The sequence below is a fragment of the Engraulis encrasicolus genome, chromosome 11 (assembly GCF_034702125.1).
Source record: "Engraulis encrasicolus isolate BLACKSEA-1 chromosome 11, IST_EnEncr_1.0, whole genome shotgun sequence".
Lineage (NCBI taxonomy): Eukaryota > Metazoa > Chordata > Actinopteri > Clupeiformes > Engraulidae > Engraulis > Engraulis encrasicolus.
The window spans coordinates 19,605,705-19,618,204 of NC_085867.1; the positions used below are offsets into that span (position 1 = coordinate 19,605,705).

The window sequence follows — 12,500 nt, forward strand, 5'->3', positions numbered from 1 at the left end:
ACTTCTCTCTCTCTCTCCGTCTCTCTCTCTCTCCGTCTCTCTCTCTCTCTCTCTCTCCCTCCCTGTGACGTGCGTACCCCTATCTTATTACCCTCTACCATAATTAAATTATGCGGCCTAATTGGCCAAATGGGAATGTAGTCCACATCTCTCCCAGCCAGGAGAAGCATGCTGATGTTGCCAACTCCCATTTCTTGTATAAGTCCTAGTGGGAGTAACCAAGGTTTTAAAATGCTTAAAACACATTAACAGGCAGACCACATTGGTTGGACAAATCAATTACAAATTGCATTCTCTTATTATCCAATTAAATATATGTATTTATATAGAACAGTAGCAGCACATTTACTTTTCTTTATTGTAAGGTAAGCAAGCACGCTTTGTTGCATGGAGATGGTGGGCTAATGATTCATGTGCTACCTAATATGGTGAATAGATGGTGAATAGAAGAGTAGAGGAGGAGATAGCAGGTGGAGGAGGGGGAAAGAGAGGAGAGAAAAGAGGAGAGGAGGGGAGGGCAGGGGGAGAAGGGAGGATGGGAGAGGAGAGGAAGGGATGGAGGGGGTGGTGGGGAAGAGGAGAGGAGGGGATGGAGGGGAGGGGAGAGGTTTCCCAGGGCCTTGTGATTACAGCGGAGGAGAACACAGGAGTCCGTTTCAGCACGTTATCTCTCTCTGGGTCAGGATATCCTGAAAACAGGGCAAAGCCCACAGGCCCAAAGCACTGTGCCTCACTCAGTTACTTCCATCCACGCATTGGGCTGCTCAAATGTGTAGTGAAACACTAGAAAACAATGAATATAATGAAAAAGAACCTCAATCATCTGAACCAGCTAACAAGGTCAATACCATAGATTAGCATTGGTTACAGTTTAATTTGTTGAAGTTTAATATTGGGTTACTAGGGACACTCAACCAATCAGTTGTAAAGGATATACGTAACCAGGGTGCGATTTGTAGGGGGGGTTCTTCAACAAATCGCACCCTGTACGTAACCTTAGTTACTAGTGTGACTTCAGCTTCATGTGTTCACTGTGCATGTAAAGTGCTAAGGAGGGCTCATCTAATCTCCCAGAAGACCCCTCAGTGTCTCCAGGGCCGGATTAAGATGACCTGGGGCCCCTAAGCTACGGGTGTCGGTGGGCCCCCCAGAAGGCAAAGTTGCATAGACACAGTGTCATAATTATGAGCAAGGAATCAATGATAAAATGTCTACTACCTGTGCTCAACAGAACAGACGCATTTTTCAATATTGCATCTCATCATAAGTCTGCTTTAAAAAAAATAAAAAAAATAAATAATTCTTCTGGCCAGTCAGGGTCCCCCTGTCAGTTGAGGGCCCCTAGGCTGCAGCCATATCTAGCCTGTGCATTAATCTGGCCCTGAGCGTCTCCACCTCTGACAAGCAATGATGAACAGAGCAGGCAGGCCGACCTTGAGTTCATTTGCTGCCTGCGCTCGAGTACTTCCCTTCCCCTCCCTTCCCTTCCCTTTCCCTCCATTAGGGGAATGATCAACGGCCAGACAGACTTAGCCGGCCAATCAGGAAGACAAAACGCTTACCGTAATTCATACTGTCAGTCCTCTGGTGCATTAGTCTGGTCGCTGCATAATCTTGTAGTAAATTTGTACATTCATGCGTAGCGTAGGGAGAAAATAATCTTGCAGAAGCTTTCTGATGGGTATGGTAAGGCTACTGATGTAGAAATCACAGTGCTTATATTAAGCTATATATTCAAATAGTATTGACTCTTTACTTATTTGACTATACCTCTATGTGATACTATACTAGCCTGATAGGCCAGGCCATTCATTTTTAATTACTTCATAAATGAATTTCAAAGTAATTAATGTGGTCTGTCTGGTAAAACCAGGACTTCATGACTGTGAAGTGAATTCCCCATTGCTGGCACAAATCAAGTTTTCTGATTCCCAGTCAACCATACTGCAGATCAGACCGTTCAGTACTACACCATTCATTTATGGCCCAACACATTGACAAACACTTCCCCTCCTTTCTTATCACTGAGTGATGAGCCATTGATCGCTGCTGGTGACGTAATGGGGCCTTTATGGCCTAATGATGGAGAGGCCACTCGTCCTCGGGGTCAAAGTGTAGACACACACATAGGAAAAGTTGCGCAAGCCGCTGAAAAAAAATCCCTAGAGACATGACAGAACAGCAGGTCCTTTTCCATTGCTGTGAGTGACACACCCTGGACTGTTCTGATCCCGCTGCTCTTTTTATACCACACCAGATTTGACCACACAGAAGAGGGAAATACATGGGGTGTGGGTCAGGCGCACACCTATGCCGAGACAAACACCATGTGTCAATGACCAAGGATGAATTGATATATTAGTCTTTGCCGATGAAAAATCCCTGTGTACAAGACATGAAGATTGGTCACCTCTACAGTGAAACAAATTTATTTTGTCACCTATGTTTATTCATATTTGAATTTAAGTGGTTTCCTGTCAAGCTTCTCTGAAGCTTTGTAAATTCCACTCTAATAATAGAGAATATACTTGGTCTTATTTTAAGGAATTATGTGAAAGGTCAACAGATTGGCCATAGCTAATAAAAACCCAATATCAGGCTTAATGAAAATGAACATTATGCTCACATGCAAAATAACGCTGCAGATGGACCTTTCTATGTTTCTCATTACAAGCAAGAGTGCCAGAAGTACATTTAACGGCTCAAACACCACAAAATACAGACACTTGTAGAGCCACACACACACACACACACAGTCACACACGCACACGCCTGGGTCCACTCCAGACACAGCGCCAACCAAAGGCGAGCGCCACTGGCTTGACCAAGAGAGCCAAGGCCACACAGCCAGCACCAAAGGCAGCCGCGGCCGCGCCGCCAGACCGCAACGCCATGCCCTTGGGCAGCGGTGCACATGTGGCCTCGCACGGCTGCACATTAGCAAACCATACGCATGGAATTATATTTCCTCTTCCTTCGTATGGCTGGATCCCATAAAATCCATCCCTTCCAGCGTTTTATTACATGGCTTTATATTCAGCACCTCGTATTTCAACTGTTATAATCACATACCATCAGCAGGAAAGAGGAAAGAGGTTGGGTTTGTCTGGATACTGTATGCATTTACTGCCTCACTGGTCTGTGTCTTGGTCACCATGACATTTGAACGTTTTCTTTAAGCTATCCGAGATCTGATCTGAGGTTTTAGTCCTTTTTTCTCTTCTTTGTTCTAAAATAGTATTTCTTCAACAGTGCTTTGCATGTGTTTAGCCGGATCACACCGCACTCTCGATTAAAAGGTGCCAAACATAAACAAAAACTGTGTAAAATTGAAAGAAAAATGTCTGCACACTTAAATCCCCTTTGTGTTCTTTTTAATAGGCCAAGCTTTCGGTCTACTGACCTTCCTCAGGGCTCAGTTCAGCCCTGAGGAAGGTCAGTAGACCGAAAGCTTGGCCTATTAAAAAGAACACAAAGGGGATTTAAGTGTGCAGACATTTTTCTTTCAATTTTCAACAGTGCTTTGCATAAAAGCAACAGCTTACTACTATTAATATTGATTGGCAACATAGTGTCGAGGCCAAGTCATTATATGAGTTTCACCACTGTCCTGACATCTGTGTGTCTCTCTGTCATAGACCAGCTGTGACTGTACTGACTGGTTCTCCTCTCTCTTCTCCATCACAGTTGTACCTGCAGTATACTACTGACTGGTTCTCCTCTCTCTCCTCCATCATAGTTGTACCTGCAGTATACTACTGACTGGTCCCCTGTCTCTCCTCCATCATAGTTGTACCTGCAGTATACTACTGACTGGTCCCCTGTCTCTCCTCCATCACAGTTGTACCTGTAGTATACTACTGACTGGTCCCCTGTCTCTCCTCCATCACAGTTGTACCTGCAGTATACTACTGACTGGTTCTCCTCTCTCTCCTCCATCATAGTTGTACCTGCAGTATACTACTGACTGGTCCCCTCTCTCTCCTCCATCACAGTTGTACCTGCAGTATACTACTGACTGGTCCCCTGTCTCTCCTCCATCACAGTTGTACCTGCAGTATACTACTGACTGGTCCCCTGTCTCTCCTCCATCACAGTTGTACCTGTAGTATACTACTGACTGGTTCTCCTCTCTCTCCTCCATCACAGTTGGACCTGTAGTATACTACTGACTGCTCCTCCTCTCTCTCTCCTCCATCACAGTTGGACCTGCAGTATACTACTGACTGGTCCCCTGGGTCTTTCTCAAATGCTAGGCCAGTGTCCTTCCAAGTGTATCAGCCTAATTAGTCACGCCCAGTGATTGGATACCCTTTATTAGTCACACGCAGTGATTGGATATTCTATAGAGTTCACCAAAAAGTATCCAATCACTGGGCGTGACTAATTAGGCTGATACACTTGGAAGGACACTGGCCTAGCATTTGAGAAAGACCCCCTGTCTCTCCCCCATTCCAGCTGTATCTGCAGTACAGTACTGACTGCTCATGTGTCTGTGCTCCATCACAGCGCCACCTGTAGTACAGTACTGACTGCTCATGTGTCTGTGCTCCATCACAGTGCCACCTGTAGTACAGTACTGACCACCCCTACTCTCTCCTCCACTACGTTGTATCACCATCTCCTGAGTGGTCTTGTCTCTCCTCCTTCACAGCTGTACTTGCAGGCTCATCTGCAGTGTGTTTCTCTATTCCAGCTGTATGCAGTACTGACTGTCTCCTCCATTACAGCTGTATCTGCAGGTGAAATGGGCGAGGCTGCTGAGGCCTTCATATAATTTAGTATTTTGCTGTATCTGCAGTGAAGTGTTTTAAAGTGCTAATGGCACCCCCTCATCTCTCCCTCTCCATTTCAGTTGTATCTGCAGGCGCGTCTGCAGGCTGACTGGGCGCGGCTGCTGAGACCCACGCTGCAGTTCTTCCTGATCGCCGCCTCTGTCTACACGGGCCTGTCGCGCGTCTCTGACTACAAGCACCACTGGAGCGACGTGCTCACCGGACTCATCCAGGGAGCCCTCATGGCCATCCTTGTGGTAAGCACTAAGCACCCACACACTCAGACCTTCTAGATAATGCGTACACCATTCTTGCGCTAAGCACCAAGCCCTCACTCATTGGGTGCTGGTCTAAGGGTGCAACTCAAACTGGTTCCTCCTGTCCTACCCTGTTGGTTGTTGCTTGCCTTAGCCCGCCTCTGTCGAGAGAACAAAGTTTCCCTGCGGTAAACGTAGGCAGAGCATCTTTTTTTTTATCTTTCATCTTTTTTTTCAAAATCCAGATTGCAAATGAAACATTGACCTTTGAACTGTGTTTTTACAAGATGGCCACTAATGTATTTCTCAATGCCAAGTGTATGAGCATAGAGGTAGAAAATAACACTAGAGAGGACACAGCAATTTGCGACAGCACTGGGAAATGGCAGCTGGAGCTTCCTAACTTCCGTAGGTAGTGTAGGTACCTTCGGGCAATGCAAGCAATGGAGAACACGCCCACCTCTGTCAAAAAATTGACTAAAACTGTGTGAATATGAAGTAACATTAATCAAACACCAGATTTGAAATGGCAGGCTAAATATCCACTAAAATGATATGAGTCGATAAAATACATTTAAAAATCAAATAATGTCTTTTATGAACATAGTTAGCAACACACTTCAACTAATTGTCCTTGTATAGTGTGTTGGTGGACATTTTCACATGATTAAGCCATTTTTGACAGAGGTGAGCCTCGTTCTCCGTTAATTTCCAGTGCTCTGATCTACCTACAGATAATGACCGCTACAGATTGCCATAAAAAGGGGGGCGGGGTCCTCTCTAGTGTTATTTTCTACCTCTATGTGTATCAGAGCCATCTAATATCAGAGTTACGCCACTCCCATAGACCTCTATGGACCAATCTTTCCACAGCAATGGCGGCTCTCATGGAGCCTCACGGAGAGTTAACATGGAAATCCCCATTGACTTTAGTTCTATTAGAAGTTACTTAGTTCCAGGAGGTGGCGGTATAACACAGAAAATGTGGTAAAGGTCATGTAATTTGTTTGTACTTAATCTTTGTTTGGTATGTGATGGTTCTGTGTTAGTTTCCAACGAACAGAAGTGTACTGTTAAGAAACATTTTAATCTACGCGAATCACATCACCAACCGACTTCCTGGTCCCCGGTTTGCGCAACTCTGTTATTAGATGGCTCTGATGTGTATGAGCCTTGGTCATAGAGGAACACTAGAGGTGACCCCGCCCCCTTTTTTGTGGCAACTCCCGGCCGCCATTCACTGTAGGTAGCCTTGATCTAGGAAGTGACTGGAGCCTGATGCCGCATCTGACCAAAACAAAAACTACTTTTTCCAATGAAATTGTATGCATACATTACACACGGTCAATATTTTAAATGTTGGATCAAAGAGCTAGCGAAATCATTAGCGTTGTTATTTTTTCACTAAGTTCCGTGATATGTGTAGAAATGGATAGTCATTTCAAATATTGGGGTTGTTTAGTTGTATTGTTCAGAAAACGGGTCGTCCTCTGACCATCTACATGGGCTGTCAAGAGCTTACCTACCTATAGCCAATGGCGGTGGCAGCTGCCGTTTCCGTTACTGTCGTGAATTGCCGTATCCCCCCTAGTGTATTTTCTACCTCTATGGCTTTGGTAGTGTGTCAGCCTTATTAGTCACTCCCAGTGATTTGATACTCTTGGGTGAACTCTGCGGGGTATGCAATCACTAAGCGTGATAACGAAGGCTGATACACTTCGAAGGACGCACACTAGACATTGGGAAACTGCCATTGCATAAAAACTGATGTCAAGCCTCGTGTCAAGGCTACAGGGAAGGACATTAGGAAGTACTTTGACGTGCACCCACTGACTAACTCCCTCCAACCACACTCACTCACCCGCCGGAGCTGCTGGATATGCATACATGCATGATAAATATTCCACACACAGGAAAAACATGGAGTTTGCCCCCTTCCATGCATTATGAATACAAGTAGAAACATAGATTTGATCACATTGCATGGATGTATTTCAGCAGGGGGAAGAAAAACCCTGGGGGAAAAAAACCCTGATGTACTTTCTTCCCCATGCAGGAAATACTGTAAATCTGTGTACATTGCACTGTTTATCTGTCAATCTAGTCCTCCATGGGAATACTATGAAGGGGGGTTTAATGGGTATACATCTCTAAGTCACTGATCTTGTTGAACTGGAAAACCCCCTACATGTTCCAATGTGAAAAACACACTGATATCCCTGAGATTGGGAATGTATTTATGGAGGGCTAACTGGGAAAACCGTATGACTTTAAATTTAGATACTGCTGCCCAGATATACTCTTGGAATCTCTTGTTTTCTTCAGGGACAACATGAGGTCTTCTCATGGGCCACTGAAGCCCCCAAAGCTGAGAAAGCCAGATACTGAATCCACAATAAGAAACAGGACAGTCCCTACGTTTACATGACTATTTAAATTCCGAATTAACTCCCTTTAATGCAGAATAAAGCTCAATTCTGCTTTGAAAACGTCCTGTAAACCCTCAATGCGGAATTAAATGACAGATCAAAGTAAACTCGATGGAAATAGTAAAATTCTGAATGATTAATTTGGAATTATAAAACATCATGTAAACGTAGTGACTGACAGACTAATAAGGATCCCTTCAAAACGTTTGCAGTACTTGAGAGGGAAAATTTCTCCAAAAGTTGACTATTGATTTCATCAAGTATTTATCAAGTCTGTGGCCTTCTCAATCAAAAACTCCAATCAAAACATAACTTATCTTAATTCTGCCATGGATTTATATAAAAAAAAAAAAAAAAAAAAAAAAGGATTTCAAGTGTACGGAGTTGAACATTTGAACTGCTTGCTGACAAATGGACTTTCCCCCCTCGCAGGTCTTCGTCGTGTCGGACTTCTTCAAGAAGAGCGTGGAGCCGGCCAAGGAGGCGGAGATCCCCCACACCACTCTGCAGGAGACCCCCACCAACGGAAACCATTACGACAACCCCAGCTAAGACGCCCGCCCTGCCCTGTGCGGCCGCCTGCCAGCCTGCCTGGGGAAACGCAAAACCAACCAAAGCTTATCTTGTTGACACCACTGATCCTTTTGGAGGGGTACAGGAGATCTACATCATGCACCCACTTTAAAGAAAGAGAAAAAAAGAGAACTCTCAAGGAAAACCAAATGAAAAAAGAAAAAAAGTAAAGAAATGAAGAAAAGAATATATCTAAAGGGGGTGGACCACTGCTGAGGGAGAACCTGTGAATGTATCTGCTTGGAACTTCTCTTCCGAGTGGCGGACGCTTGACTTTTTTCCCTTACAGACGCTGTCTTTTTTTTGTTCTGTTGTCGTTTTTTTTGTTTTTGTTCCGTGTTGCCTTGGCTGGACTGCTGCTATTGCTGCTACCACAGCTTTTTTGTTTTCGTTTTCTTTCCTCTCTTAAAAAAAACTAATATGAAGAGTGAACTCTCTATATGCATCTTGACAACAAACAAAACACCTTTTTTATCTGTATGAAGAAAAAAAAAATCACTTTGCAGTTGTTTTTTTTAATTAAAATTATGTTTAAAAGTGTATGTACAAAAAATGTTGCGCTTTCTATAAGAATATGGAAAAAAACAAAACCACAAAGCCATTATGCTTATTAACACAAATAAACATCCAAATCATTTCAATGTCATCGTGTGAAGCATCATGATCTAAAACGCATGGAACAATACGGTAGGAGGAACATTGAGGAGAATCGAGAAACAAGGAGTCCTGAGGAGGCTGGAGATGAATCAGAGGTAGAGACTGGCAGCAAAGACGATGTCCCTCTTGATTTTAGTGATACCTGTTGAAGACAGAGACAGAGAGAGGAGAAGAAGAGAGAAGTAGAACGGGGGAAAAGCCATGTTAGTTGTGTTTTTCAAAATGTCCTCCTGAGACAGTTCCACAATCTTTGTTGCATGTTTGACCTCATCCTCAGATATTTAACAAGCAGAGTAGACATGGCCAAGGCCTGATGGGACCAAGTCACCACCGTTAATCACAATCCTACCAGTACCAGTATTAGACTGAGGCCAAAGTTCGTGCATGCGTGCATGTATATATGAACAATTCCAAATGGCAGTAATTTTGTTGCAGTGTTAGAGACTATTACTGGTACAGTGCAGCAGTGTCAATGAAATGACAACTTCAGTAAGGTCAGGATTGCAGTCTTTTGGGTTGCACATTTCGAGCCATTTGGGTTGTACTTGTATCATTACTACAGTATTAATACTGTAGTAATGATACAAGTCAGCGTTGTACAACAAATGTATTACTACTCTATTACAATTATTAACCTTGGGACAACAAAGGGTACCTTGACCAAATCAGACCAGGGATCAGACAGGGGAAGACAACATTTCCCCAAACAAGCACTCATGAATAAACCGGCACTGAATATTTATTATAAATAATCAGGCCATAAATCAGCCGCCACTCTTCCTCTAGTCTCCAAGAGGGTGCTGGCTTTTGATCAGACTCTGAACTCCGATCCCGGCGATCTGTGGCGGGGGGGATGTCACTTCCCCATCGTGACATTGGATCTGAGAGGGATCTGATCATTATCAGCTGGTTTCACCCGGTCCGGGCCAGACAGGGCCGGCTCAGCAATGTGCCCTCGCTATTTTGGTACGTTTATTTTAGCTTGTGCCGGCCCAAGAGACTTTGATCAAGTCAGCGTCAAGAGACACAAACAATTTCTACAAGATTCCTTTCTCGCCGGGCGGTTTGGGTTTTGAACAGTCTGATGAAGTTTCAGTTGGGCTCACGATGGCCAGTACCGTGCCAAATCCGACAGGGCTTTGCACGCAATGCTACATCATTAGCAATGCAAATGCGGTTCGTACTTTTACTAAAAGCTCTGCAGAGGCACCTGACACTCCTGGACTGTATGACGCAATGTTATGGGCAGTTGTGCAATGTAAGAATTGGTCAAGGTGATTTAAAGGGGGAAAACCACAGACACAAACCTTTAAACTTCCTTGTGTGGGATCATTCCTTCCTTCAAAGCACTAACTGATTGTGTGGCCTATACAAGATGAAATCCCCACTGGTCTATTCTGGGCTGTGTGTTCTGAATGGCAGTTCTTGTGAGAGCTCTATGTTTAACCCGTGTAAACTTGTTGAAGATTAAGGTGATTGGAGTTCCAAAGTGCAGGGTTTTCCTCCCTCAAAAGTGTGTTGGAGCAATTCTGTAGTTTCTAACATTATGTACATCTCCAATGACGCCCAATTGGACTGTACTGGGCTCTGCATCGTCATCCGTAAGCTTCCGCTCAGCTCTCATTTCCCTGCGCGCTACTTGGTTCGGTTTTGGTCTTCTGGGTGGAGATTACAAAAGCTGCTTTCCAACAACGCCACTCAGCGCATGGGGACGCAAGAGGGGGGTGAAGGACGTCTCAGTTTACATATGGGGCACATTACACGTCAAGACCAAATGGTAGAGATTGGGGAACACAAGATGAAAACATTTCAAACTCTGCATTTCACAACTCTCCCAACAGTTATTGGTGCTCAATTCGACAGTTCCAGACACACTGTCTGTACGCTGTAAAACATTGTAAGCCAGTTAAACGTAAAAAATAAGTTGCCCTGCTGCCTTAAGTGTGAACTCAACTTGAGGGAACTTGCAAACGCAAGGCAGCAGGGAAACTTCCTTTCTTGCATTTAACTGGCTTGCAATGTCTTATAGTTTTTGACAGTAGTATGAAGACATGTTAAGACCAGGCTAGCACGGTGCGGCGTGGCGCTGTGCTGCTTACCCTGTGCGAACTTGTTCTCCAGCTCGGTGTTGCCGATGGCCTTGGCTGCCGAACACATCTGCCTCAGGAGCTCCTCCAGACGACGCATGCAGCGGATGATGCTCCCTACAGGAGAGACAGAGGAGGACAAGGCAGTCAGGATGGGATGCACACACGCACGCACACACTCACACACGCAAACTCAGAGAATGATGCTCCCTACAGGAAGGCAGAGGAGGACAAGTCAGTCAGAATAGGAGACACACACACAGCGCGCGCGAGCGTGCGTGCGTGCGTGCAATCTGATACGCTCAAAATATACAGCCGTCATATATATCTGCTCCATCACATACTGTATGTTGCCACAAACATAGACTTTGGACTACATATTCTAAAGACCTCACAGAGACGCATCGAAACAAAAAACACTCATGTCTGTGCATGCCAACAGCACACACAAACCTGACAAAAAATCAATACATGCACTGTTCCGTGTATACACACACTTTGGAGAGAGAGAGAGAGAGAGAGAGAGAGAGAGAGAGAGAGAGAGAGAGAGAGAGAGAGAGAGAGATCCTCATCCTAGCAAGCTGGAGGAATACAAGACTAATGGCTGAGCACCAAGCCAAGAGGTGGCAAGACAGAGCAAACCCGGGGAACAGGACCAGGACCAGGGCTGGACTGGCCATCAGGCATAGCGGCCATTTCCCGGTGGGCCCTGGACCTAGGGGGCCTACCAGGGGTCCCCTTTAAGCCAAAAGTGCCCGGGCCCTTTTTCTCTCCCAGTCCAGCCCTGAGCAGTACCCCACTGAGCTACGCCTATTTCCGCAACTCCATCAACATTGCTGACAAATCACTTCATGGGAAACCAGCAAAGGGGCCTTTAGTCAGAGAGTGCGGCTGCTGGGCGCTTCAAGCTATAGTTTTGCATGTGTGTAGGTGAGGGTGAGTGTGTTGACAGCTTATACGAGTGTGAATCATGACAAACTCAGCACTACAGAATGTTGCTTCCCCGGTTTCCACCGACGCACAGTTGAGCTACACTCCTTTGACTCTGGAAAATCAAACTGGTATTTCAACGGCAAAACAATAGCGGAGCTTTTTTTCCCCTCTCTCGCAGAGACCTGCCTCCTAGACTCTCTGAAGTTCCCTCCACAACATCTCTCGAGTCTTCCATTGAATTGTCCATGGAGGTCTATGAACTAGTCCAGATCATGCGCCATGCAATGCAGTGGGCAGGTGGGGGATCGCTAACCACAGACCCAAGGGGTCACGGTGACCTGGAGTCTTCTCAGAGAGACAGGGGAGGCAACACGGGCAGATAGCAAGCAGAATAGCGTTTCTCAATGGGGGCTATACAGCCCCCCATGAGCCACTGGGGAGCCCAAGGGGGCGTTGAGAAGAATAGAGCTGAGAGGGGGCGGTGCTTAGTTACCATTGGAAGGCATTAGTCCATTTTATTGTTTTAATACTAAGGGGGGCGTTGGCAGGCTTATGGTGAAGTCCAGTGGGTTTTTATTCAAAAAGGTTGAGAACCACTGAAGTAGAATGAGGTAATCAAAACTGTCGTCCTCCCTGGCCCTCTCTTCAGATTGCTTGGTTAATTGGGAATGCTCACGGTATCTGTACCGTGGCCCATGTTGATGTGCTGCTTGCCTTCCTGCAGGTCACCCCGACATCAGAACCTCCACAGCCAGCCAGCTTTGAAGCGCTCAGCTCAACAAAAACAAA

At 45.3% G+C, this 12,500-nt stretch overlaps 2 protein-coding genes across 3 annotated transcripts in view; one reads left to right on the forward strand and one right to left on the reverse strand.

Annotated features, from left to right (window-relative positions):
- Positions 1 to 8,743, forward strand: part of plpp1a (phospholipid phosphatase 1a) — a 32,762-nt gene extending 24,019 nt beyond the window's left edge. For both annotated transcript variants that reach the window (XM_063210153.1, XM_063210152.1), the window contains exons 5-6: positions 4,856 to 5,032; positions 7,894 to 8,743. In XM_063210153.1, coding sequence (XP_063066223.1) covers positions 4,856 to 5,032; positions 7,894 to 8,013 — 297 coding nt within the window. In that variant the 3' untranslated portion in view covers positions 8,014 to 8,743. The remainder of the gene's footprint in view (positions 1 to 4,855; positions 5,033 to 7,893) is intronic.
- mtrex (Mtr4 exosome RNA helicase) overlaps positions 8,530 to 12,500 on the reverse strand; it is a 61,961-nt gene continuing 57,990 nt past the window's right edge. The window contains exons 26-27 of the mRNA XM_063210150.1: positions 10,791 to 10,895; positions 8,530 to 8,833 (exon numbers count right to left, since the gene is read on the reverse strand). Coding sequence (XP_063066220.1) covers positions 8,781 to 8,833; positions 10,791 to 10,895 — 158 coding nt within the window. The 3' untranslated portion in view covers positions 8,530 to 8,780. The remainder of the gene's footprint in view (positions 8,834 to 10,790; positions 10,896 to 12,500) is intronic.